The sequence below is a fragment of the Panicum hallii genome, chromosome 5 (assembly GCF_002211085.1).
Source record: "Panicum hallii strain FIL2 chromosome 5, PHallii_v3.1, whole genome shotgun sequence".
NCBI classification, from domain to species: domain Eukaryota; kingdom Viridiplantae; phylum Streptophyta; class Magnoliopsida; order Poales; family Poaceae; genus Panicum; species Panicum hallii.
In genome coordinates, this window is record NC_038046.1 from 22,363,023 (window position 1) to 22,390,651 (window position 27,629).

General features: G+C 42.0%; 1 protein-coding gene across 3 annotated transcripts; it reads left to right on the forward strand.

The window, feature by feature from the left end:
- Window positions 1–4,080: 4,080 nt before the first annotated feature.
- LOC112892064 (callose synthase 7-like) lies at window positions 4,081–27,629 on the forward strand. Of its 3 annotated transcripts, XM_025959130.1 has the most exons (42): window positions 4,081–4,594; window positions 4,815–4,915; window positions 5,648–5,760; window positions 5,849–5,927; window positions 6,031–6,141; window positions 6,222–6,380; window positions 7,459–7,563; window positions 7,655–7,746; window positions 7,826–7,949; window positions 8,924–9,055; window positions 9,388–9,464; window positions 16,006–16,096; window positions 17,912–18,034; window positions 18,115–18,232; window positions 18,411–18,742; window positions 18,835–18,887; window positions 18,968–19,028; window positions 19,305–19,386; window positions 19,475–19,524; window positions 19,594–19,680; window positions 19,766–19,867; window positions 19,957–20,045; window positions 20,130–20,211; window positions 20,295–20,455; window positions 20,552–20,675; window positions 20,787–20,893; window positions 20,967–21,048; window positions 21,155–21,306; window positions 21,523–21,632; window positions 21,718–21,840; window positions 21,916–21,981; window positions 22,072–22,258; window positions 22,329–22,443; window positions 22,781–22,903; window positions 22,976–23,094; window positions 23,195–23,278; window positions 24,521–24,633; window positions 24,707–24,936; window positions 25,400–26,206; window positions 26,295–26,345; window positions 26,423–26,608; window positions 27,040–27,629. In XM_025959130.1, exons 1-42 carry the CDS (start codon window positions 4,363–4,365, stop codon window positions 27,286–27,288), a joined length of 5,784 nt encoding a protein of 1,927 aa, XP_025814915.1. In that variant the 5' UTR covers window positions 4,081–4,362; the 3' UTR covers window positions 27,289–27,629. The 3 variants fall into 3 exon arrangements, with proteins under 3 accessions (XP_025814915.1, XP_025814916.1, XP_025814917.1); XM_025959131.1 differs by lacking the exons at window positions 4,081–4,594; window positions 4,815–4,915; window positions 5,648–5,760; window positions 5,849–5,927; window positions 6,031–6,141 and having other exon boundaries at window positions 6,338–6,380; window positions 7,463–7,563; window positions 27,040–27,453; XM_025959132.1 differs by lacking the exons at window positions 4,081–4,594; window positions 4,815–4,915; window positions 5,648–5,760; ... (3 more) ...; window positions 7,459–7,563; window positions 7,655–7,746 and having other exon boundaries at window positions 7,845–7,949; window positions 8,920–9,055; window positions 27,040–27,453.

Sequence of the window (27,629 nt, forward strand, 5' to 3'; positions counted from 1 at the left end):
CATGAAAGTTCTGAAGACAAGCATAGAAGCAAAATATTTGTACATTCATTAGATACAATTTACTCACCAAGGAAGACCCTATTGACTACACCCTTGATGTTGACTTTAGCGCCGATGGCCCCGACAGCTTCATCAAGCTCGTCAACGAGCTCCTCAAAGTCTGCTCGGTCTTCTCCCTCAGGGAAGATGGGGTGCAGAGTCCGGAGGTCCTGGCCGAGCTGAGTCTGCACCGTGCCCAGAGCAGTGGCGGCCCCCTGATGAGCTTCGTGGCCGGCGATCTCCCTAGCGCGGTTGGGGATGTCCTGGAGGCGGTCGGCGAGCGTGGTGCCCTTGGCATTCACCGTGGTGACGCGCGTGGTTTGCTACTTGGTGCAGGACTAGGAGGTGGGCCTCCAGAGCTTCCAGATAAAGGGGGAAACGCTGCCTGGGTGGCCTCAAGACCAGACTCCAGACGCCCAGCCTCGCGAGTCGCCTCGGAGTGGAGGTCACGGACCTCGTTCAGTTGGCGGAGAAAGCGTCGGGCATCATCTCCATTGTAGGAGTCGACAGAGCTAGAGGAGGAGCTCGCGGGGGCGGCAGGTGGTGCAGCGCGGGCGGCGCTGGAAGCCTCGCTGGCCATGGATGGCTCTGCACAGATGGGAAGATCAGTAGCGTGAACATGAAGATATACGAGAAGGGGAATCCTCTCACCCTTGGCGACGGAGTCGAGCATGGATGTTGATTGGCACCAGACGGATCCTCTGCCGGACGCATGTTCTTGATCTGAGAAAGGCTTGAAGAGTTAGGGAAGATAGAACAACGGCAAGATGTGGTTTGGTTCTTCAACCTGGCCTAAGGCCCTTATTTATAAGTGCAGTTCAGATGCGGGTCGAGTACATGCTGGGAGGAAGTCGGAGGGTCGCATTGCTATAGTTGAGAAAGAATTCAGGGCGTCGCGCTGCTACGGCCGAGAAAGAAGTAGAAGGGTCGTGCTGGTGCGGTTGATGGAGGAGATGAAGGGTCAGGCACGTGCGTCAGAGCCTGTTCTAAAATCGAGGAGGCATGGAGTAAGTTGAAAATACTAATCAGAATGATGGAAGCTGAGGAGTTGCTCACGTTTGGCTTAAGGAGGAGAATCATCATTACTGGTCTAAGCGCTGAGTACGCATGTACGGGGTCAAAGAAGCGATGATGACCGGAGAGAATTTCAAAACCAAATTCTTTTATTCCCAAACTAGAGGGTATGTGTTGACACCATTTTTTGACACGTGTTTGGCCGATGCAAAGGCAAGAAAGACAGCCGATGGATGCAGAGCAGTCTAGCCAATATGACGTCGCGGCCGATGGAGCATATGTAGCGCTGATGGTTTAAGTCAGCAAGTTATTATGTGGAGTCCGAGTCTTGTACTGGTAACTTTAGTTATAGAAGGTTTGTTTTCCTTTTAGTCAAGTCATTTTTGTACCGTAATCGACTAGAGTTCGTTGGCTAGCCTATAAATATTAGCCTGCGGGCTTGTAATCAGGGACAATCATCAATACAACGACAAAACTCTTCTCTTATTCGTCAGCGACTTCGCCAAACCCTAGTTTCGTAGCTTTTTCTCTTTTCCTTCAACGAGCTATTCCGGTTCGCAGGGCTGCATCGCTTCGATCTCCAGCTCGCTGGTAAGTTCCGTGTTTGCCGACAAATTAGATGTTTGATTGATGGCACATCGCTTCTTTCTCGATCTGTTTACTCACCGGTTATCGATATTTGCTAGTCTTTATTAGATTGACTTGTTTAATTTCGCTTAGCTTAGCTTTTATCACGGTTATCCAGCTTAGATCCAAGTTATCCATAAGCTTTTACGGTAGTTTTTACTATTTCAATCTACTACATTAAGTTTAGCCAATTGGATCTAGATCTAAGTGCTGCTCACAAGCATTATTAACTTGCTTTCTGAAATCTGATGATTTTAGCCGATTGCTTGTTGGTTTGTATCGGACGTTTTGCCCAATACTATCTATGGAACATGCGGAAATCCAGTTTCTTGTATTTGATATTGCCCTGTTCCTTATTAATTGCAGGTCAAATTGATTGGCACGCCTAGCACTTACGCGAAACTATTTTGAAGCCTGCGCCGGAGTAAAACAAATCTTCCAGATACTCGCATGTGGTCACGTAGAAAGCCGATAGCTGATTTTTTTGCGTCAACAATATTTAACCTCATTCTCGTTCTAGTATTCTTGTAACACATGCACGTGTACACTGAAACATGCTAATGTGTCATCGTAACCCCTATATACGCTAGTTTACATGCAACCCATATGCTATTCTACACCAATAGCTAAACTGAGCAGAATTACTGCATATTTTTTCACTAGTTCAGTAACCGGCGAGCTATTACTAAATATTTGTTCAGTAATTTAATAAATTTAGTTCAGTATTTTGATGATTATTTTGCTAGTAATAGAAGGTGTATATATATAGTATATATATGTATATATAGTTAAAATAAAAAGTAATCCCAGTAACTTCAAAAAATAAATTAAATTCACCATGAATCATCATGAAAGGTAATGTTTTCTATTAATCACCATGAACCTTACCAATGAGGAGAAGAGAGATTGCGATGGTGTAATATCAAATAATGGCCAAACCAAGGATATGTTTGTAATTTAAATATATTTTTGACAATACATATAGTTTAAATGTGAAATAACTCCAATGAAAGAAAATAAATACATTTAAATTCATAAATATATATTATTCATAAAGATAAAAACTAAATTATTTACATAAACAAGAACATGAAGCAAAGGTATTTACAGATAATGGTAGTTTTAAAAAAAAGAGAGTAAAGAGCAATCTTATGGGCCAGATACGATTTCACGTTTCAAGACGGGGCCTAAATTTTAATGTTGACCATGTAATTACCAAGCGCAAGGCCACTACGAGTTTTCTTTGGAACAGAAAGCTTAACGCTTAAGTTGGTGGTGGCACTGGCATGGGCACCTGTATTCAGTTTTTTATCATGATCGTAGTAGCTTTATTAGCGGGGCCCCATGGGACCTTTTTTGAAGCAGAGAACGATCGTCCAATGAATTGGATTCTTAGCGGTCTGCAACATTGTCTTCTCCTCCTCCTTTCGGAAAGCTGTTTGTGTTCTCGACCGAATGAACATCCCTGCACCCTTGGGAAAAAAGAAGGAAGAGACCGCCTGCCTGGAACCTAGTCCAGCTACTAATCCTTCCGTGCTTTATTTGGACAATGCTTTTTGGACAATGCTTTGATAATCTAAGCTTTATCGGATCACTTAAGCCAGCTACTTATCCTTCCCACCAAGGGCGGAGCTAGAAACATGTCAAGCCCGGGCTGGATTGCTAACTTCTTACTAGCTTCAATACTTTACCATTTTTTAGTCTGCTATACTACTATGATTTAGGTTTTGGACTCGGGCTGCAGCACAGGCAACACGTGCAGGGACGGAAGGGTGCAGGGGCTCGAGCTCCCTTACCACCCTGGCTCATATGAAAGTCCCCTAAGCTCTCCTACAAATTTTGAGAAGGAAGAAGAAGAAAGAATAGAATTTTGAAAAGAAAGAAAAAAAGAGAGGAAAGAGGAGAAGAAGGATTGAAGAACTCCTAATTTTTATCCTAGCTCCGCAACGGACCACGGGGCCCGGCTCCGCCACTACTTCTCAGCGTATTAGAAGTTTATTAAAATAAACTAACCATAGGTACTCAACATCATCGGTGGAGATAAAAATAGGGATCTTGTCTGCAGTAAGGGAAGGATTTTAATAATAATAATAACAATAAATCTTAAAAAGAGGGAGAGGAATAAGCATAATTCTTCCAAAAGCCGCCATTTCCACTGCCCGGGTCCCACCCGTCAGTGCTCGCCGCTCCACCCCGTCCCCTCCGTCTTCGTCGGCCCGTTGCGCCCGGACGCCACGCCACACCCTCCGACCCCCCGGGCCCCACCCCACCGGAATCCGAAACTCCCGTGCCGGTGCCGGCGTCGCAAATTCCTTGCTTCCGTCGCCGGCCATCCGCATTCCAAAATCCCCCCAGCCCGGCCACCCCTCCATCCCTCCCCGCCAAAAAGCAACGCCATCTCATCTCCCGAAAGCCAAAGCGGCGGCCAAAGCCACAAAGCGAAAAAGCGCGCTCCACACTCAGCACCACCACCACCACAGCCGCCCGGCCGCCCACCTCGATGAGCCCTCCTCCTCCTTCTCTTAAGACGGAGATGCCTTGCCCCGCTCCCCTCCCTTCCCCACCTCGCTTCTTCCTCACCGCCGCCACTTCATCCGCGGCGGTCAGTCAGCCGCACCAGCACAAGCACCTCCGCCACCCCCCGCCCGCGCGCGGCGGCACCACCACCACCAGCAGCAGGGGATGGCGAGCGCCGGCGCCGGCCCGTCGGGGCCGGTGCCGCGGTCCATGTCGGGGCGGCAGCGGACGATGGGGCGGGCGCCCACGCGCGCCTTCACCATGCGCCCCGACGGGTTCTCCGGGGAGGACGGCGTCGAAATAGTGGAGCTCGTGCCCTCGTCGCTCGCGCCAATCGTGCCCATCCTCCGCGCCGCCAACGAGATCGAGGAGGAGAACCCGCGCGTCGCCTACCTTTGTATGTGCTCGCACGCAGCTAGTTTCAAATTTTAACTCCTCGGTTGCTGCGATGCGAATTGCTTTGTTAAGGGTAGCCGCACATGTGCGCGCTATCCTGACGCTTATTTGAACTGAACAACGAAAAAGACATTCATGTCCATATTTTTTTGGTCCACCATCTCCATTTGAGTGAACCTGAATGTTGTTTTCACTTATTCGTCCTTGCTTTCTGAACAAAGGTCGTTTTACTGCATTCGAGAAGGCTCACACTATGGATCCGAACTCAAGTGGACGTGGAGTTCGGCAATTCAAAACGTACCTCTTGCATAGGCTTGAAAAGGTATGCTTATGCTCAATGCTCATCACTTCATCATTCCATGCCAGCTGCGATTAACAGAATGTTGTATTAGCTTTTTATGCACTGCTCAATTTCTGGACCCTAGTGCTGACACCAAACAGCCAAACACCTGTTTGTATATTCTTATTCTATTTTTTAATCGAATTCCTAGTTTGTAGCTGTTGCTCTTCTTAAGCTGCAAATGTCTTGGCCATAAGCTTGAGTGATTTGTGAAGGGATTAATTAGTCATCTTATTCACGTGTTTCCTGTATGTTCAGAGGTCTCAGAACCCTATTTTAATACATTTGCTCGACTGTATTTACCTCAAAAGAAAAAATGGCTCGAAAGTCGAAACTGGGGTATTTTGATACCGGTGCTAAGCCATACACCATGGTGTCATTTTTTTCTGTGTAGTCACGGTGGTATTGGTAGCTTGTCTCAGTACTTCCTGACATATCGTTTGTCGGTAAGGCAGCCGTTTACTGCTTCAGGTGTCAGTTTGTTAGAGAACTTTGTGTAAAGGGTTTGTATTTCTACTTATGTAACAGAATACTCTGAAATAAGGGCTTTTGGATTCAACAGTCAGTGTGAGTCGTCCATCTCTCAAGACTAAAATGTCTCATTATGGCAACTACTCTTTAAAATGTCTCATTATGTCACCTACTCTTTCTGCCATGCAACCAAAAATAACAATACATGTGGTGTGTTCATGTTTGCCATTTTTTGTTTGGCAGGATGAACAAGAGACAAAGCGCAGGCTTGCTACAACTGATGCAAGGGAGATACAAAGGTTCTATGAGCATTACTGTAAAAAATATCTGGAGGATGATCATGAAAAGAGGAAACCGTAAGGATGATCATTGTTGAGCTGTATTAGCAACCTTACAGATCATCATACTTCACTACATTAACATTTTGATTGTTGAATGATTCAGGGAGGAGATGGCTCGGTACTATCAGGTTGCTTCTGTCCTATATGATGTTCTTAAAACCGTGACACCTGGCCAACACGAGGTTCGGTAACCAATCTTTACATTACCTTACAACTTGTTACTTCATCTCCGTCACGTTTCCTATGCCATGTAATAACTTAACTTTAACCTTTTTTTCTTTTCAGTATGATAAGTATGCTAAAGGGATTGAAAAAGAGAAAGCTTCTTTCTCACAGTACAACATTTTACCCCTTAATATTTCTGTTCCAAGACAACCAATAATGGAAATTCCCGAGGTCACGTACCTTAAGTTTTACTTAGTTTGCTTTGAAACTACCAAATGTAGTATGAATTTCACCCACTGTGCAAAATGCAGATCAAAGCAGCAGTGCGACTTCTTCGTCACATGGATGGTCTTCCAATGCCAAGGGTCGAAGTACCACAAAGCTCTGATGGAAAAACAGTGCCTGACGAAATGGACAGACCTATGGTCCACGATTTGCTTGATTGGCTTTGGCAAACATTTGGATTTCAGGTGTCTCTAAACGAATGCCCAATGGATTTCCATTTCTTGACTATACTATCTTGCTTTATCAAATTCAAATTCTGCATGTCTGATTTGGGAATTGCAAACTTTTTATATTTTTAAAATTTTAAGGAAGAAGTTACAGACATAAACCTGCAAGGCTTATTGGTTTTGATCTGAGATTTTATTTGTAATTTAAGCAAAAAGATGTCTTTTTTTTGTTTAAATATGGGTTTTTCATTGCTGCATGTCTGGCGTTCAGTCATTATTACTGTAGCACACATGAAGCTAATTGGAAGGTTACCTTTTCAGTTTGTTAGCTGCATCTAAATCTCATAATTTGTCTAGTCAATCATGCTAGTTACATATTTTTAGGATTTCTTGTTTACGGAGATAGATTCTTTTCGGAGGTAAATCATCAATATATATGTAAGGATGCATTCCCCTGGAGATCAAATGGCTAGTGCCTACCATAGTCCTCTGACCCATGCCCAGCCTTTGCCAATCCAATATTTAGGTGCAGTTACACCGAGCACTTTGATTGAAGAGTTGCATACTAGCAGTTTGCATGATTTGCTAAAGTTGAGCATATAAAGTGCAAAGTAGCTATTGTTAGTTGACATACCCGGTTATAAGAAATTCATTATCCAAACAACCCACAATCCCTTTGCTGTCCTGTGATTTGGTAAATCATGGGACTAGGAAATTTCATGGCTATGCCACAATATTTTATACATCGTCTGGTGTATTAATATCTGCGTATTAATACAAATGACTTTGGCAACAAATACAACTTTCCCACACCGATTCCTGAAACTTGGTATGCATAGTAATATAAATAAAAGGAATGTTATTTGATTCCGTTTATTTGACTTTTACCTGTAGTTTGTCATTCCCATGAGGCTAAAGTATAGACTTCTATCATGTATATTCATGGATATTTTGTTTCGTATGTTGCTCTAATTATGAAGTAATATAGTGTCATTTGATTTCTGTCCTAGGAACTAAGATTTATAGCATCATATATTATGCGTTTAGTGTTGATAAACATGTCTTTGTAATGTCATGTTCTGTTTCATTGTTGTAGAAAGGCAATGTTGAGAATCAAAAGGAGCATTTGATTTTGCTGCTTGCAAACATTGACATGAGACAACGGGGTAATGCCCACCAGAGTGAAAGTCACGTTCATATGGTAAAAAGTTGTTTCAATCTTCTTGTTTCAGTTATATTGAATCAATCCATCTTCTTACGGGCTCTTTTGCATGTACATGACCCCTTTGCAGATACGTAATAGTACAGTGATAGACTTGATGGACAAGATTTTTCAGAATTACAACTCCTGGTGTCGATATTTGCATTTGGAGTCAAACATTAGGTCAATATGTATCAGTTTTATGTGCATCTTGTTCTTGAAATCCCGTACCTCATTAACTAAGAGATCTTTTAAATCCCAGAATCCCAAGGGATGCCTCCACACAACAGCCAGAGCTTCTTTACATAGGGCTGTATTTACTGATCTGGGGTGAAGCTTCAAATGTTCGCTTTATGCCTGAATGTCTTTGCTATATCTTCCACCATGTAAGTGGCAACATAATTCAACTTTTTTCGGTCATTCTTCGTGTTGGAGTTGTGATCTTAGTTACTAGCTGTTTCTTCTTTGATATATTACATTGAAAATTTAGTTTGTCCAAATCCTTTTTCTGTGTCAAGTTCATGCAAAAATCTTCTTTGGTATATTTCATTAGCTGTTTCTTCTTTGATGTACATAAATTTCAAAAGATAGTGACAAGCAGTGCTGGTGTGTCAAGTTGTTTTTATCAGCTTTTATGCTCTCTCTGTGTGTACTTCATAATTTGGTTGTACAAGCCAGTGTGTGGCATACTAGCCTGCATGGGTACCATTAATTGTATCTCATGAAAGAATGCCGTCTCCATATCTGAAGATTATGCTGTCATGGTTAGGCTCCTGAGAACACAGTTAACTTCTCAGTTACATGTATGGATTTTCACAATATCCATGAGAAAAGGGAAACTGAGTGTTGAGACAGAGCATAATAGTTCGTCCTCTGTCCCCTAAGGCAAAGACATGTTAATAAGCGATTGTTCCAGGCAATAATTTGTCACCTTATGTAAAACTGATATTGATGCTACAGCTTTTGTAAATTTAGGGCACCATGTAAGCATCTAGGGAACATCAGGTCTATCAATATAACAAGTCATTATGTGGATGTGTTTGTGTATGCAACACCTGAACTGAACAAAGATTAGCATAAACTTCAATAAAAATATGTAAGAATGAAGTATACAGAACAAGTTTCAGTCATGTTGTCTAGTGTCTAGTACCTTGAAATTATTGCAAGAACCTCTATGTTTTTCAATCATTGCATGAACTTTTGTACTTTTTTCATCAAGCACTCGTCTTCTTCAAATCATAAAAATGAACATCACAACAATGTTCTTTTCCTCATAAATGGCCTTGGGGTCAATGCCATCGTTCATGTCTTAACACATGCTAATTCATTAATATTTTTTTGCCCTGAATTCATGAGGTAGATGGCAAGAGATTTACATGACATAATATCTGATAGAAGAGAAGGATTATTTGACCCACCATTCCAGCGAGAGGGGAGTGATGATGCATTTCTGCAGCTAGTAATTCAACCCATCTACAGTGTTATGCAGAAGGTATTTGCTCATAGGTTTTTGTTAATGTATATGGGTCCATATGCCTACATCCTAATGGAATGAGTTTGCAGTTGTTAATAATCCTGTCTATTACTTATCAGGAGAAATTTGGTTTTATAGCATCAAAATAATACAGTTTAGAAAACATAACCAAAATTTTTGGTTCACTTTGATAGCATCAAAGGCTGGCACTGTTCAGTTTTATAGCATCCCGTGCAGAACTCCGATGCTACTAAAGTGATAAATACCTTTCAGGATTATTTCTATAAAGCTAATTCACTTGCCTTTTATAATGTTGTTTGCTTTTTTGAATTTTTCACCTGATGTAAAAGGAAGCTGCAAGGAGCAAACGTGGTACAGTGAGCCACTCAAAGTGGAGAAACTATGATGACTTGAACGAATACTTTTGGTATTTCCTTCTCTTCTTTTTTGAAATATTGGTAATTTCTTTTTCATTGTGCATTCATGTCCTTTAGCAAAGGCAGAAATTAAGAAATATTGAAGAAATATGAAACCATTAATTCAAAAATCAGCTTCCTCTCACCATTTTTTTTAAACAAACTGCCTATGCCATGAGGAGCTAGGAATCACTCTACCTGCCTAGCTCTTAATGCTTTCCATAACGCTGGTTGCAACCAAGGTGCAATGTTTTCTAGTCGTCCGACTAATCGCGATTAGTCGCGATTAGTCGGGGTTATCTCTCACTTGCCACCGATAAGGGCTAGCGACTAGGTCTGAGCGACTAGAAATCTAGTTGTCCGGTTAGTCGTCGACTTTTACGACTAACTGTGATTAGTCGTCTGATTAGGCTTGAAAACAATCAGATTTGAGAATCTAATCATGGTCCTCGGCTAGTGGGTGGTGGGCTACTAGGCTGGCAATTAGGCTCATTAGGTTTTGAATATATATCTCGCAGCTGCAGGTGCTGCCAAGCCACCTCACCCCAAAACGCCCGCTAGAACACACGCGCGGACACGCCGCCGTCTGCCTGCCAAAATACACGCCGCCACCTGCCCGAAAGGCGTGTCCGCTAGCGCATCCAGCCAGCCAGGAGCACGCCGCCGCCAAGGAAACGCCCAGGAGCTCCATGGCACCTGCTGCCCAGGAGCTCCATGCCTCCCCGCTGCTAGGAGATACCCTCTGCCCAGGAGCTCCTGCCAAAATTTGTGGTGTTGATGCTTGCTATATACTATGTACTGTATAGTATACATATCATATCGGTCCTGGATGTATAGGATGACTATACAGACGACTAGGCTCGACTAATCGGCCTAATCAATGACTAATCTCCACTAATCACCTTATCGGTGCCATGGCGACTAGGTTCGATTAGACGACTGTAAAACATTGACAAGGTGAGAAAAAGGAAAAGTAAATATCTACTCATCAGAAACAGCAATTAATTATTCAAACCCACCTTTGATATGGCAGCAATGGCACAAATGGTTGAGTTATCTACTTATCTTCTGGAGGTCCTAGGTTTGAATAAGCGTCCTTGCAATAATTAATACAAAGAATAAGCCTCCTGCATGTTCTAAAAAAAAAAGAAGAGTAAAATGCACTGGAGGTCCATCAACTTGTAAGAGGGTGTCACTTAGGTCCATCAACTTTGAAATTGCATTTCTAGGTCTATAAACTTGTAATTTGTGTCACTTAGGTCCACAAACTCTGAGAAAGGTAGAGGAGGTCACAGAGGGACTCAACATGTGTACCGTGGTAGGGGATATTATGTCCTCCGTGGCACAGGTAGTCGGATATGGTGGCGCCAAGTGTTGTGGCGAAAAATCTCGTGACGACGTTAGACTTGGGTCAACCCAGAGTGGTTCTCGGTGAGGGGTTGAAAGATATTCATGGATAGCGATATCGGGGCGACCTTTGTGGGCGCGTCTGTAGCCACACGACTCTTCTCATGGATGAAGTTCCTGGACCTAAAAATGCACTTTCGGAGTTTATGGACCTAAGTGACACAAATTACAAGTTTATGGACCCAAAATGCACTTTCAGAGTTTATGGACCTATAATTTTCAAAGTTTATGGACCTAAGTGACACAAATTATAAGTTGATGGACCTAAAATTGCACTTTTGGAGTTCGTAGACCTAAATGATACACCCTTACAAGTTGGTGGACCTCTGGTGCATTTTACTCCAAAAAGAACAAGCCTCCTTGCAATATAAGCAAGATTAAGGCAAGATTAAGGCTGCCTGGAAATTTCCTTTCCCAGACCATTGGTATGCGCTATCATTTTATTTTTCTGTAACATACAGGATAGCTGTGTGTCGGCTGCAATTATTTTATTTAATCCCGCCCGCTAGGATTCGAACTCAAGACCTCTAGCTTTGATACCATATTGAGTTGCATGCACCAATCAATCCAAAAGCTTTTGGCTTGAATTAGTCGGTGCTTGTAACTCAATCAGAAAAAAAAGAAATGTTAGGTTACAAGCATCCTAACCAGTAACCACCTACTTTAAACATATATCACTCTTGCCCAAACTACCAAAAGAGAAGAAGGATCGTATCCAGCTAAAAGCGCACGACCACAAAGATCATTCATTCTGTATTTACTGCAAGATCTCGTTTGGGTTACGTGAAGCTCCATTGAAGACACAATTTTTCCGGTGCTTCCAAATTTCCCAAGCGACCAACTGAACTAATGTGTTAAATCCTTTGCGGGAGCCCTTCTCCAAACTTTTTCAGAGTCCGCACCACCAGTGAGAGAAGGACATATCCTTGAGGCTAAGCCTTTGTGAAAACCAGACTTCCTTAGACACTACACAGGAAGTGACGACATGTGGAATGTTTCTTCTGACTGGTCACAAAGGGGACATCACACCGGGTGCAGTGATCTTCTCCATATAACCTATCTCTTGTTCAGCGTCTATTTAACAAAGGTAACCAAATGAACATTTTCCAAGGCAAAGGTGCCCAGCATCTCCATATACGTTTCCAAGGAGCGAACCTTCAGCGTCCAACAAAGAAGATTGTGTAACTGATTTGTTTGTGTAGGTCCCTGAACCCAACAGCTTCCAAAAATGTTGGTCTGGTGTGTCATGTTGAAGTTGTGTAATGTCCAGTGTCTCCTACAGCTCTAGGTACTCCACCAAAGCAGAGATTGACAAAGGTCCTTGAACATTAGAGACACATTCTATCAGTTAATGCCTCCTATCAAGTTCTGTAGTTCAAAGTTCTTCTTGATACTAGGGAAGTAAGGTTAGGCGCAAGTTCCATAACTGATCTCCCATGAAGCCAATGATCAGTCCAGATCTTGGTGGATGTACCATCACCGTTCATCAGAACTGCAACCTCCTGTGGGGAGCGGGTTGGCTGTTGGGCTGACGTCCCCCCGCACGCTCTCCAGCCCAGCTCCCAGAATCGCGCCCTGGTGCAGCCCACTGTTGGGTCAAAGGGGCCCGTGGCTGTTCCTGCTCCCTCAGCCCATGCCCATTCCTCTCTTGAGGTTGGTGGGCAGGCCTCCGAGCCAAGCTTGGCTGGTGACCCAGCGCCGACGACCGTTGATGGGCTTGGGATGGCCTCTGGCGCTGTGGACGTCGAGACCGGCGGCCCAACTGTGGATGAGGGGACGACCAAGAGGCTACTGCTGTCGTGCCTCCTCAGCACATGATGTACCCACGGAAGAACTGCATGGTGGTTTACCGCCAGCAGCGACTCAAGCATCAGGGGCCTTGGTCGCCGCCCCGTTCACCGCTTGAGCAATTCCTGGTGCGGGTGTCTCGACCGTCTTCCGGCGTCTTGCCGGACCCCAAGCCACATGAGCTCGCTCTGGTGAAGGCGCTACCCCTTCGGCGCAGCAAGCGGATGACCCGGAATGCACGCCTGTCGGCGTCGACGGCCACCAAGCGCGCACAGGCCAAACCTCATGTGCGAGCTTGGGATTCTTGGAGAACAGGAGCACATCACCGTGGAAGCACAGGATGACTATGCGAGACTCTTCTCGGAGCCTCTGTCTCAGGAGCACGTTACGGCTCTGGCGGCACTCTTTGGATGGATTGCTCCCATAGTGTTCGTTGATCCTGACCAGGAGCTCTGCCTGGTGGTGTTTGTACTAGCCGTCCAATCATTTTGTTTCCCAGTGAATCTGTCTAGCATTCTGTTTTGGAACGTTCGGGACCTCCATCGCCGGGCGCGGCACAACAGTGTAAGTGACGTTGTGCCCTCGACTAAGCTTGACATTGTTTGCCTGTAGGAGACCAAACAAGTGGTGGTCTCAACGGCAACGATTTTGTCCACGTTGGGGGCTGATTTTGACTGTTGTGTCTCGCTCCCTGCGTCTAGTGTGTTGGGCTCCTGATTGCGTGGCGAGGATGCGTCTGCAGGGCGACAACCACTAGGGTCGATTCCTTCTCGGCTTTGGTGTGGTTTGCGCTTGATGACGGCTGGGAGTGGTGGTTCACCGAGGTGTACGGACTGCAGCTGGACGCCAACAAACACTTGTTCCTGCAAGAGGCTACGTGATGTCCGTGCGGCCTGCTTGGGACCATGGCTGGTAGGCAGAGACTTCAACCTCATCTATCGCTCGGCCGACAAGAAGAACCCCAACATTGATCGGGCCATGATAGGAAGGTTCAGGTGGATGATCGACGATACAGAGCTCCAAGAGATCGAGTTGCTTGGCCGGCATTTCACCTGGTCTAATGATCGGGAGTCTCCTCTGCTCCTCGGATTGGGACTAGCTTTTCCTTGATTCCGTCCTACAGAGCACCGCTGCCGGCATTTCTGATCACTGCCCGCTAATTTTGGGCCTTCAGAGTAACACGCGTAGCTAGCTCTTGGTCGGCTTCGGTTGCGTCAGCATGCTCGACGGAGGGGCTGGTAGAGAAATTCAAGGCGCTAACCAGGGCCCTCCAGGCTTGGAGCCAAAGGTCGGTGGGCAATGTGAAGTCCCAGTTGCACTTGGCGCGGGAGCTGCCGCACCAACTGGATAGGCAAGCGTGCCTTGTCCGAGAGGATGGTTCATGAGGCCTTGCAGGATAGGCGCTGGATCCAGGATATCGGTGAGGGTCTGTTTGTCCCAGCGATCGTGGATTACCTAAAGCTCTGGGAGGCACTTGAGGAGGTTCATCTGCACGAGGGGCAGCCTGACCAACACATTTGGACACCCGAGGCCTCAGGTTCCTATTCCGCTCGTTCGGCTTATGGAAGATTCTTTATTGGGTCAACCAAGTTTGAGCCTTGTAAGCAGATTTGGAAGTCCTGGGCGCCCTTGAAGTGCAAGATGTTCCTTTGGCTTGCCGCTTACAACAGATGCTGGATGATGGATCGGCTGGCGCGACGAGGTTTGCAACACCCAGATAGATGTCCCCTCTGTGAACAGGAGGAGACCATACAACTCCTTCTCTTGTGTCTTCTCGCGACAAGTCTGGGCAGAATCGCTTGACAGGGCGGGTCTCTAACATCTTGTCCCTTTGCAGCATGATGTGGACTTCTAGAGATGGTGGAGGGAGGCTTCGCTCAAAGCAGGGACGGCCGTGCGGAAGGGTTTCAGCTCCCTAGTAATCCTCATGGCTTGGTCCATCTGGAAGTCCCGTAACTGCTGTGTGTTTGGCAACGCCCAACCTCGGACCCAGGTAGTGTTGTAGAAGATTGTCGAGCAAGTGAGTCATTGGTCCATGGCTGGAGCAAGAGGGCCAGGTCCCTTGCTGCGTTGATGTGGCCTAGCATGGTAGGTTTTTTCCTTTTTTACGGGCATGCATGTAATAAAAAACTAACCCAAGCTTTGGATTCGGCGTTTACTCGAAACTTTTTTCTACCTATTAATACAATGACGTGCAGCTCTCCTACTTGTCCGAGAAAAAAAACATCGACTTTAGATTGGGGAGCACCTGTACCTGGAAACTGTTCCAGGTCGACTTGGATCAGTCTTCTCTGCAACTTCCATATTTCGGCACCTATTTCTGCAATTTTCCAATAAAATAATATTATTTAAAGGAAGCAGTCTTCTCCAGCCATGAGCCAACATAACCGTATAGTCCAGCCAACGGTTTGAAGGTCATGAATCCCAAGGCCTCCAAATTGAATCAGCAAACATACCCATGAGACCAAGCAATTACCACTGTTCGCTCATTCCTGACCTTTCCATAGAAACCCACGTCTTATTTTGTCAATTTCTTTGAGAACCTATTTTGGAAGTTCCATTGCAATCATGAGCTAGATAGGTGCAGCAGAGAGTACTGCTATGACCATAATCAACCCACCAGCCCTATTCATGAGAGAAGCCTTCCCTGCAGGTAGATAATCAGTTATTTGATCAATAAGGACTCTCGGGGCTTCGTTTGTTCTTTCCCTGATAATAAAGTCCGAGATAAATACAAGGCAAACCCTTTATCTCGCAGGGCATGTTCCTAGGCGTCTGCAAAATCTTCTTAACATCTAGTAGGAGTTAATGATTGAGCATTTATAGAAAGTTAGTTTTCACGATGGAGGCAATGCCAATGAGATGCAGTAGTTCCTCGGTGGTGACCAGATCTGTGGCCAATGGACAAAGGAATAGAACCATGTCATCCATAAATTGAGACCAGTGTTTCAGCCCTTGTGCTGATAATACTGGTAAAATACCAGCTGTGTCCGCCCGGTTTCTTAGCAGGTTTAGAACATCCTTCACCAGAATAAAAAGCATTGATGAGAGCAGATCACCATGCTGAAGACCTTTTCTATGATTAATCTCTTCACCTGTTCACCATTAACCGATACTTGAGTCGGGGAAGTTGAAAGGATGGAGAAAAGTACATTCTACCACCCTATCATCGATAGGGCATATATAGGAAAATACTGGACTAAATGCTCCACTTTCGTAAGAGCCTTTTGTTTTATTGAAACACATCAAAGAAATTGGGACATATAATATGGAAAGGAGGGCATTATAAGTTTTGAAAAAAAAGCAAACAAGTTTTGTTGCCAGTTTCCCTATTGTGATGAGCCTCCACATTTTCAGGTCGAAAAAATGCTTCAAAAAACTTGGATGGCCAATGGATGAAGCAGCTGACTTCTTTGCAGAGACTACCAGAACCAAGAATGAAACTGAGGTTATTCATTCATTCTTTGCATTTATTCAGATTTTTGTTTAATATGCACTTTTTTTTCTCGAACTTGACTTTTGTTTAATATGCACTGATAGTAGTTTGGCATAAGAATTACTGGTTTTCTGTTTTTCAACACAAGATTTAACATCGGGTTCAAGAAATATAATCCACATTCCTCACGTCAACTCTCTAACCATTATATGGTTGGTCGCATGTGGAGTTTAGAGAAGGCTACTGGATTCTAGCATTTTTGACTATGTATTGTCTCATTCTACAAAGCTGAAATTCATCTGTTCATAATAATCTGGTCCAAAACATTTTTACATGAGTTACACTAGTAGTTAACTGCATTGTTTGGTTTTAGCTTATGAACTATAGCAAGTAAGCATCTCTACAGAATATATCTAATAGTCACTTGAAGTATTAGATCAATAATACAGAAGTTTCTAAATAGATAAAAATTTCACTAAAAATTTCACTATGGAGTAGTTTCATCATATGAATACCTGTAGTATGGATCCCCTCACTTGTCTGGTTATGGACCAACTTCTTCCTGAGGTTAAGTACGGAATGGATAGAGAGATGGATTTGATTGGTTAGCAACATGAAGACAAGCAGCCTGCAGTACAGGGAGCATAGATGGATACGGATGGGAAGGGAAACATAAGGGGGCATATGTGGTTTAGTCTTTGCTTAGTTGATCACAATTGTTTCCATTGAGATAGGGCCTAGCAACCTTAACTAAAGAATAGATGCAAATCTAATCATATCTAGCCTTATCTCAACTAATTGACTTAAGGCCTGGAGGGACAATAAAGAGAATAACAGTAATGTAACACCCCGTCGTCTAAAGCTGCATTGCCCAGCCCTTCCGAGGGGCAGGTCCGCTTACACATAGCACCTTCCTTACACTTTTGTCCTCGCTTTGTGTAAAAGGGTTAACCTGTGAAGGACAAATGTTTATAAGTTGGCTCCATCCTTGCTCAACTAGCAAGGTTGTACTAAATATGTGCATGCAGCACTCATGGGCCACAACCAGGCTACATCTAAACTAGGCTGGGTGTCACATACACCCCCCTCAAAGGACCCAACGTCCTCGTCGGTCCAACTCACCCATACTTGGGCAAATGTCCAAGAACATCCCCTCTTAGCGCACAATCGTACGTCTAGTGCTGGAGCTATATATTATGCCGTGTGTATCATCTGGACCCACATATGCTATGCGTCATATGCTTGCACAATACCTTGTACACGCAACCGCAAGGGTCGGCTCTGATACCATTGAAATACCTCATTCTCGAAAGCTGCATTGCTTAACCCTTTTGAGGGGCGGGGCCTGCTTCCACATAGCACCCTGCTTACACTTTGATTCTTGCTTTGTGTAAAAGGTTAACCTGAAGGTGCTATGGTTAAAGGACAAAGGCTTATAAGTTGGTTCCACTTGACAAAATAATCACAATACTATATGTAATTAGAAGTCATAAATATTTTTTAAAGGATGCCATATCAAGTGATTTATATGCCTACTTTTGATGATTTGATTGCTTGTATTCCAAAGAATCAAATGCCATGTAAAACAACACATTTTGTAATAAAAAGTCCTTTCTTGGGTGTTGTAATTGTAGCTTCACGCTGTCTGATGTCATATAGCAATTGCTTCTTATTGATGGTATAAGGTCCTCAAAATATGTCTAACTTAGGTGCGCAGTTAATTTGCAACTAATTGTTCATGAGTTCATATGCATGTTGCTGAAGGAAATTTGATCAGGTTAAGTATACCTTGTATTATGACGGAACTAACTTTAGATGTTTGCACAGCAACATGATCATGCGATCCGCAGACGAAGGGCGTCAAAAACAAATTTTGTTGAAGTGCGCACATTTTTGCACCTATTCAGAAGTTTTGATCGTATGTGGGCCTTCTTTATATTGTCTTTCCAGGTAAATGGTGTCCTTTGTCCCTGCACAAAAGATTGTATATTTTCTAATGCGTGCCACATAATGTGTTTCTTTTGTTTCAGGCAATGGTAATTATTGCCTGGAGCCCTTCCGGAACACTTTCTTCTATATTTGAAGCAGATGTTTTCAGAAATGTATCGACAATCTTCATAACGGCAGCATTCCTGAACTTCCTTCAGGGTAAAATATTACTTTGGGATTCAACGGCGTTCTGCATTTCACTTTACTTCCCATACTGCATATTTTAAGCAAATCTTTTCTTAATTTCAACTTGTATGTGGAGTCTTAATACAATCAGGTGCTGCTCCAGCACTTAATACAATTAAATTTCTGAATTTGGTCTTCTAAACCTTTTCAGCTATGCTAGAGATAATTCTAAACTGGAAGGCTTGGAAGAGCCTGGAGTGCTCACAAAGGATACGATGTCTCCTGAAATTTGTTGTAGCCATTGCCTGGTTGATAATTCTTCCAATAACATACTCAAGCTCCATTCAAAATCCCACAGGCCTTGTGAAGTTCTTCAGCAGTTGGATCCGAAATGTGCAGAGTGAATCAATTTATAATTTTGCTGTTGCTCTTTACATGCTACCAAACATCTTAAGTGCCCTGTTTTTCATATTTCTACCAATTCGAGGGATCTTAGAGCGCTCAAATTCTCGTATTATTAGGTTTTTTTTGTGGTGGACACAGGTAAGGTTCTATATTTAACTAGATTTATGTACATTAAGTTATTAGCAGAATTATTTGTAAATAACTTCTCACATATTTTATTTTCTAATCAGCCAAAATTATATGTTGCGCGCGGCATGTATGAAGACATTTGCTCACTTCTTAAGTAAGAGTTACATTTTCTTTTCACTTATTATTTCCATCTTATCATCTCTATCAGATACTAATTATTGTACATAAAACCAGGTACACGACCTTCTGGATTCTATTGCTTATATGCAAGCTCGCGTTCAGTTTTTATGTTGAGGTTGGTATGAAAATGTTATCCTTTATTACTCTTGGTAGCTTTTGCTTACAATATCTTAGCACTAAAACCACAAAGATAGTAACTTCAACTTTTTCGTATTAAATGTCCTTTGCCATTAGACTACATTGCCACGCTTCCACAGTTTTCTACAAAATCTTAATTCAGAATCATTTTCATTGCTTTTTTCTCTTTTTTACTTAAGAGACTTTTGAATCTTGTATATCTTCCAATGTACAAGTATTACTGAAATTTTCCATGGCCATTTACCATTGGCAGATTTCTCCTCTAGTTGAGCCTACCAGGATAATCATGTCACTGGAAAGGCCGCCTTATGAATGGCATGAGTTCTTCCCAAATTGTAAGATTATTTTTTTGATATTGTAGTATAATTATATGTAATTCCTATATAATGTTTATAACACTGAAAAAGATGCTTAATTTCACAGTGCAGCATAATTTAGGAGTTGTGACTACTGTATGGGCTCCAATAGTCATGGTATGTACATGATGAGCTTCTGTGATAGTTTTTTTTTAAAAGTTCCCCCTAATTTAAATTTTCATACAGGTATACTTCATGGACACACAAATATGGTATGCCATTTTCTCCACAATATGCGGTGGAGTAAATGGTGCCTTCAGCCGCTTGGGTGAGGTTGGTAGCTGGAGACGAGTGTACCCTTTAAGTGCTGACATTCTATATTTACTGATATTATATTTGCAAATTATTTACCATGAAGATCCGAACCCTTGGGATGTTAAGATCAAGATTTGAGGCAATTCCAAGAGCATTTGCCAAAAAACTTGTACCCTATCATGGTAGTCATTTTAAACGAGAAGAGGTCTGGTTGCACTAAATTTTTTGTACCCATCTTATTTAAACCATTGTTTTAATGATTTAATACTGGATTTAATGAACTTTTTCCACCAGGAGGACAAGACCCCGCCCTTTGATAAATTTGCTGACATATGGAATGCATTTATTAATTCTTTACGGGAAGAGGACTTACTAAGCAATAGGTCACAATTGGTGTTAAACTTTTCTTTATTTTATATATTGACTTGTGCCACACCATAAAATGATCTATCTCCTTTGTTTCACAGGGAGAAAAATCTGTTGATTGTTCCATCATCTGGCGGTGAAACAAGTGTTTTTCAGTGGCCTCCTTTCCTTCTCGCCAGTAAGGTACACACATTACGCACTACTGAACTACTATATAACCGTGTGGGAATTCTGTTATACTAATTACTAAGATATTTTGTATTTAGATTCCAATTGCACTTGACATGGCAAAGAGTGTCAAGAAAAAGGATGAAGAATTGATGAAGAGGATAAAGCAGGATCCTTATACTGAGTATGCTGTAATAGAATGCTATGAGACATTATTGGATATCCTTTACAGCATTATAGTAGAACAAAGTGATAAGAAGTAAGCCATCTTTTCTTTGACCCCCTCAGCTGATGTTTTGCTGTGTAATTTGTGGCTAACTAGTTTTGTTGATATTGCATTGCACTGTGGCTACAGAGTTGTTGATAGAATACGTGAAAGCATTAAAGATAGCATGGAACGTAAATCACTCGTGAAAGAATTCCGATTGGATGAGCTTCCTCAGCTAAGTGCTAAGTTTGATAAGCTGCTAACTCTACTGGTACCACCATACTAGTAACCCCTACTCTTTTTCTTTTTTAAAAAATAAATATATTTTCAGCACCTCATGCTCCTTTTACATTTCCAAAAAATTGGTCTGTTCCATTTGCAGAAGGATTATGATGAGAATGATCCTGTAAAGAAAAATACACAGATTGCCAATCTGTTGCAAGATATAATGGAAATTATCACACAAGATATTATGAAAGATGGACAAGGGTAAGATGTATGTTGAAATGGGCAGATTCATAGATAATATCTGATTCCTCTCTTTCTTGTGTGAATTTTGCAGTATCTTGAAGGACGAAGGCCAAAAACAACTATTTGCAAATTTAAATCTGAACTCATTGAGGCATGTTGCTTGGAGAGAGAAGGTCGTGGTTCATTTCAAGAAATCTGTTTCTGTAGTTACACTTTTTTAGCAATATTGTTTACATATTTAGGAGGAGTATATTATCCGGTGATATTTTGTGTTAACAGTGTATTAGGCTTCAATTGTTGTTGACAACAAAGGAATCTGCTATATATGTACCAACGAACTTGGAAGCTCGGCGTAGGATCACCTTTTTTGCAAACTCACTTTTTATGAAAATGCCAAGGGCACCACCTGTCCGTAGCATGATGTCCTTCAGGTAGGCAACCTAGCTCACTCGCCCTCTCTTTTGCTGCATCAATCTGTGTTGGCAAGGCTCTTCGCCTTCTTGGCACTCAGTTTGAAACTATTTTCTGAAGTCAGCAAATGGCTTTCACATTAGCATATTTATGTCGGAGCATGCCTAGACATGAGCATTTGATTATAAGTTCTTATTTACGATAGTTGTTTAATTGACTTTCTTCTTTTGCATCAGTGTTTTAACTCCATACTTCAAAGAGGAGGTCCTCTTTTCCCCAGAAGATCTTGATAGGCCCAATGAGGATGGTATATCAATACTGTTCTATCTACGGAAAATATATCCAGGTATTTTGCAGATGCTAGACCTAAAACTGATCTAGTTATTTCTGCTGTCAGAAAATGACTCACCATGACTCTTGTATGTCCATAGATGAATTTAGGAACTTCCTTGAGCGGATACATTTTAAACCGAGGGATGAAGACCATCTTAAAGAAAGGATGAAGGAAATCTGTTATTGGGCATCTTATAGGGGTCAAACGCTCACCAGAACAGGTACAATCATTAGCGCGATCCTGTGGTTCCTGAACATATAACATTTTCTTTAACTGTTTGCTTTTACTTTGCTAGTAAGAGGAATGATGTACTACAGGAGGGCACTTGAAATTCAATGCCTTCAAGATACAATAGATCCTGGTAAAATTAATGTGTCCATCTTTATATCTTTATTTTTTCCAATCTGTGTCTATCTTTATATGTTTTGATTCCACGTTTGGTTTTTTGCAGCTAAATTTGGCAGAGACAGATCAATAGAATCCTATCAAGAGTTGCAGTCTGGTAGTGAAATGGCACAAGATATTGCTGATATCAAATTCACCTATGTTGTCTCATGTCAAGTCTATGGCATGCAAAAGACGTCCAAGGACGAAAAAGACAAAAGCTGCTATCTGAATATCCTCAATCTCATGATAACGTACAGAAGCTAATGCACTATAGTTACATAGTTAGCTTGCTCCAACCCATCTGACTTGTGAATTACACAGGAACCCATCACTACGTGTTGCTTACATTGATGAGGTAGAAGCTCCAACTGGAAATGGAACAACTGAGAAGACATATTATTCTGTTCTTGTCAAAGGTGGTGAAAAGTATGATGAGGTACTTGTCGAATAGAATTTGGAGATTTCACTTACCGCTGCATAACACATGAAGTCATATAGTGATATAGAAGAGTTTACTAGTGATATAGAAGAGTTTACTGTGTCATAACAGTAATGCTTTCTTAAGGTTACACTCCTAGAAAAGCATCTTTTCCTAAATCCACACTTCTCTCTGAAGTTTATAGTTTGTGTCATATTTGTAATAAGTAGTTTATCATCAAATTGTGCAAAGATTTATGTAACTAAATGCTCAGGTTTAGCAACATCCTGTTATTTTTGTGTACAAATGATTAAATCTTATTCCATTTTCATGCTTTCTGTAAATTTTGTTTTAGGAAATTTACCGCATAAAGCTTCCCGGCAAACCAACAGATATTGGAGAGGGGAAACCTGAAAACCAAAATCACGCCATAATCTTCACTAGGGGAGAAGCACTCCAGGCCATTGATATGAATCAGGTTTAGTTTTGAACTCCAATTTGACACATTGTAACGCTAAAGTGCGTGTTACTGATTTTACTTTACTCACAGGATAATTATATTGAAGAGGCATTTAAAATGAGAAATGTGCTGGCAGAGTTTGAGAGTAGAAAGTATGGGAAGAGGAAACCCACTATATTAGGCCTACGTGAGCACATATTTACTGGAAGGTATGCCCATATACCTAAATATTTGTTTAATTACACCTTGTTCACGCCATTTGTACCCAAAGTATGTATTGCTAATATTATTGCTGTGTTTCTGTATTAGTGTTTCGTCATTGGCTTGGTTTATGTCCAATCAAGAGACCAGTTTTGTCACTATCGGGCAAAGAGTTCTGGCAAATCCTCTCAAGTATGAAAATCTATCTTTAATTTCATGTTGATATATGTTTAAGTGTATGGGTGTGTGTGAACTGTGTAGCTATAGCTATCTGGAGTATACAGTACACACAAACCTGACCCGTTTGACCCATATGGCCTGTGCCTCTTGTGTTTCAGAGGATCTACAAGCGATATAGGCCATATGGGTCAAATGGGCCAGATAGCCATAGCTATACAGTACACACAAATACCATTGACAATATAGATTGCATAATTGATTACTTTGAATGAAAATTTATTCAAATTGACCATAGGTCCACTGTCCACTTATGCTTCTTCCTTTTGGCCAAACCATGTTGATGAGGAACCATTATTTGTATTTCTGGTTTTGTATGGGGTATGCCGCAAATTTACAAAGACATGTCCTATTTTTCCCTTAAGTGAGAACACACATTTAGATGCTGGTTAGACCATTTATATCTCATGGCATTTGACATTTGGAAGCATAAATTAAACACCTAAGTACAATTTAAAAGAGGCCAAAGAGAATATTGTTGGAGATAGGATACTAGTTTTATTCCAAGTTGGAGATTGGAGTAAATAAAGATGAAGTCTTCAAGAGTTAGTCCCAAATTCAGATCAAATATAATCGTAGCACTATAAATAAATGGTGTGGGGGTCCAATTTAATAAAATTATTTGCTCAAAATATTAGCTCCAGCGCATCCTTACTGCACATACTGTCTAACATTTGTCACTGTGGCCAAGAGCCATTGGCCTAAAGGCCTACTGCAGGTCCACTCTGGAGGGAGTAAGTTCAATAGAAGTGTATAAGCTGCTGTACTGATGTCAGCACAGCCCTTAAAACTGTTGTCTTGCTCTTTCAACCGTTTTCGTTTTAATGTGGGATTGTTCTTTTCAACCTTTAGGAGAGTACATGATAACATGGAACTGTTTCGGTGTTCCAATCTACTAAAACAGCAGAGAGCGTTGGATCTAGTTTCTAGAGATAACAAGAGGGGATTATGTGTTTGCACCAGTGGAGAGGAACTTGCTGGAAGATGATAGTACAAACATAAACTAAAGAATTTCAAGATGAAACTGGAAATCACTAAGACTTAATATTTCTTTCCGTGCTTTCGTATAATGACTGGTTTGGTATTTTTGATGTTTGCCTATGTGTGTGCAAAGTGTATGTTTTCTTCCCGTCATGTTATTGCTCTCTTATGGTGACAAGGCTTTGTTCGTTGTTGTTCATCGTTGCTTGAAAACAGGGTTCGATTCCATTATGGCCACCCAGATATTTTTGATAGACTCTTCCATATCACCAGAGGAGGGATAAGTAAAGCTTCAAAGACTATAAATCTGAGTGAAGATATCTTTTCAGGTACCTGCATCCTCTACAAACAACATGCACTTGTCCCTTAACTTGTCAGCACTTACAGAATTTGATTTCTTAGGTTTTAATTCAACTATGAGGGGAGGAAATGTTACACATCACGAATACATGCAAGTCGGTAAGGGGCGTGATGTGGGGATGAATCAGATTTCTAGCTTCGAAGCTAAGGTGGCCAATGGCAATGGTGAACAAACATTGAGCCGTGACATCTATCGGCTGGGACGCAGATTTGACTTCTACAGAATGCTATCTTTCTATTTCACTACAGTTGGGTTTTATTTCAGTAGCATGGTAAGAAACTACGATATAACTGAAGATCTCTAGAACTTTATGGTCAATGATTACACTATAAATTTTTTCCTGGTATGCAAAAGGTAGGAAGAGCTTTACTGGAACTTAAAGAAAACCTAAACTACAGAATTTATTTGCAAAATTTAATGGAGAAAAGGAAGCATTATTCTGAGTTACCCTAGCCACTTGAAAATGCATCCACAGTCACAAGTGGAGATAATCTTCCTCATCACCAGTATGTTCAATTTGTCAAGCAGTCCTGTTTGGATAGTCTTCCATGCTAACAATTGTTCAAATTTGTTCCTTTGAGTATTTCTTTTATTATCAACAAAGGTAGTGTGTGTTTTGGTGTCCTTATACTCAAAATCAAAGTGCTGTGACTGAGATAGTTTAAGCTTGGTATCTAAATGTTGTGTTCCACCCTGCATCTTTTATGATCCTGATCTATTTTTCCTTGTTTCAGGTTACTGTGCTTACTGTCTATGTATTTTTGTATGGGAGACTCTATCTTGTTATGAGTGGTCTGGAAAAATCAATTCTGATGGATCCACGAAATCAGCAGAATGTCAAGGCTCTTGAAAATGCAATGGCTTCGCAGTCTATATTCCAGCTAGGTTTGCTGCTTGTCCTCCCTATGGTCATGGAAGTTGGCTTGGAGAAAGGGTTCCGCACAGCATTAGGAGAGTTTGTAATCATGCAGCTTCAATTGGCCTCTGTGTTCTTCACATTCCAGCTTGGCACCAAAACCCACTACTATGGGAGAACAATACTTCATGGTGGTGCAAAATACAGACCTACAGGCCGTGGATTTGTTGTGTACCATGCTAAGTTTGCTGAAAATTACCGCATGTACTCCCGTAGCCACTTTGTTAAAGGACTGGAACTGTTGATACTTCTGGTTGTATATCTAGTCTATGGAAGTTCCTATCGCAGCTCGAACCTATACCTATTTGTTACCTGCTCAATGTGGTTCCTAGTTGCTTCATGGCTCTTCGCGCCGTTTATCTTCAATCCATCATGCTTTGAGTGGCAGAAGACGGTTGACGACTGGACTGATTGGAGGAAGTGGATGGGCAACCGAGGGGGTATCGGCATGTCTGTGGAACAAAGCTGGGAAGCTTGGTGGATAAGTGAGCAGGATCACCTCAGGAAGACTAGCATTCGAGCCCTTCTGTTGGAGATCATCATTTCACTTCGTTTCTTGATCTACCAGTATGGCATTGTCTACCATCTGAACATAGCAGTAGCACGTCACAACAGAAGCATTATGGTGACTTGTCTAACACAATCTGCTTTCTTTCTTTTTATAATCTGTACATCCACGGGTATTCTAACGTCATGTCATTTTTCCTTTATAGGTATATGCAGTGTCGTGGGTGGTTATGCTCCTTGTTCTAGTAGTCCTGAAGGTAAGACCGTGGCCTTTCATTTGTCTAGCTTCCTTCTACGCTTCAGTCTTACTGACTGTATGTTCTACCTTTCATAGATGGTTTCAATAGGACGGCAGAAATTTGGAACAGATCTGCAGCTCATGTTCCGCATTCTCAAGGGTCTTCTCTTCCTTGGCTTTGTCTCCGTGATGGCGGTCCTGTTTGTTGTCTTAAACCTTACTATTTCTGATGTCTTCGCTAGTATACTTGGGTTCTTGCCTACTGGATGGTGCATTCTTCTGGTGAGTGAAGCCCTCCGTTTACCAACTAGTTTGATAGTTTAATCTTTTCATGTATGAAACTATTCAAGAGCTTAATCTAACATTCTGACCTGCACATGAATGGATCAAAATAAATAAATAAAAACTGGCTGTGCTTGAACTATCTGTTAGGGAATTATAGTCAGAATAAAAATAGTCCCAAACGTGATGATTAAACACTAGTGCATTGAGGATACTGTAGGCAAGGCTATGCAAAATAAATCGATGCCACAGTGAGTTGAGAGAATCATAGAGATGCAGTTGATCGGAATGCACATTGATCAGCAACACGTTAGGCAGTTGTATAATTCTAGGAGTACCGAGATTTCTTGTAACAGCAAATTTTGCCCTGATAGGCTCATGTCATCTTTTTCACTCTTACCAAATTACTTTTTATGATTTCTCGCTCGCAGATTGGACAAGCATGCTCACCATTGCTTAGGAGGACCATGCTATGGGACTCCATCATGGAGCTCGGAAGGTCATACGAAAACATAATGGGTCTCATCCTCTTCCTGCCCATAGGCTTCCTGTCATGGTTTCCCTTCGTCTCTGAGTTCCAGACGCGGCTGCTGTTCAACCAGGCCTTCAGCCGGGGCCTCCAGATATCAAGGATCCTTGCCGGTGAGAAGAATATCGGCGAGTTCAGCGATTTTGAATGATAGTTCCATTCCTCTCGCGAACAAGCTTGGACAGCAAAGCAAGGCAGCAGTTCCAAGTTTGCTTCCATGGATTTTGTTGCAGTGATCGATTTTGGGCATATGTAGTGTACTTTCATCAGGTTTACTACATTAGAACTTTAGAAGTACTTGGAACTACTAGTTTATATATCAGAATTATCACTGTATATTTTGCCTCTGTATAGTGACATGTAGCGGTAATTAGAATTGATCACCTACTGGTAAATGGGCACGTGGACTTATGTACACACTAATGAAATAATTGGATCAAAGCTACTCAGGATTCTTGTAAATTATTTTAATTAGATAACTTTTAGTCCCTC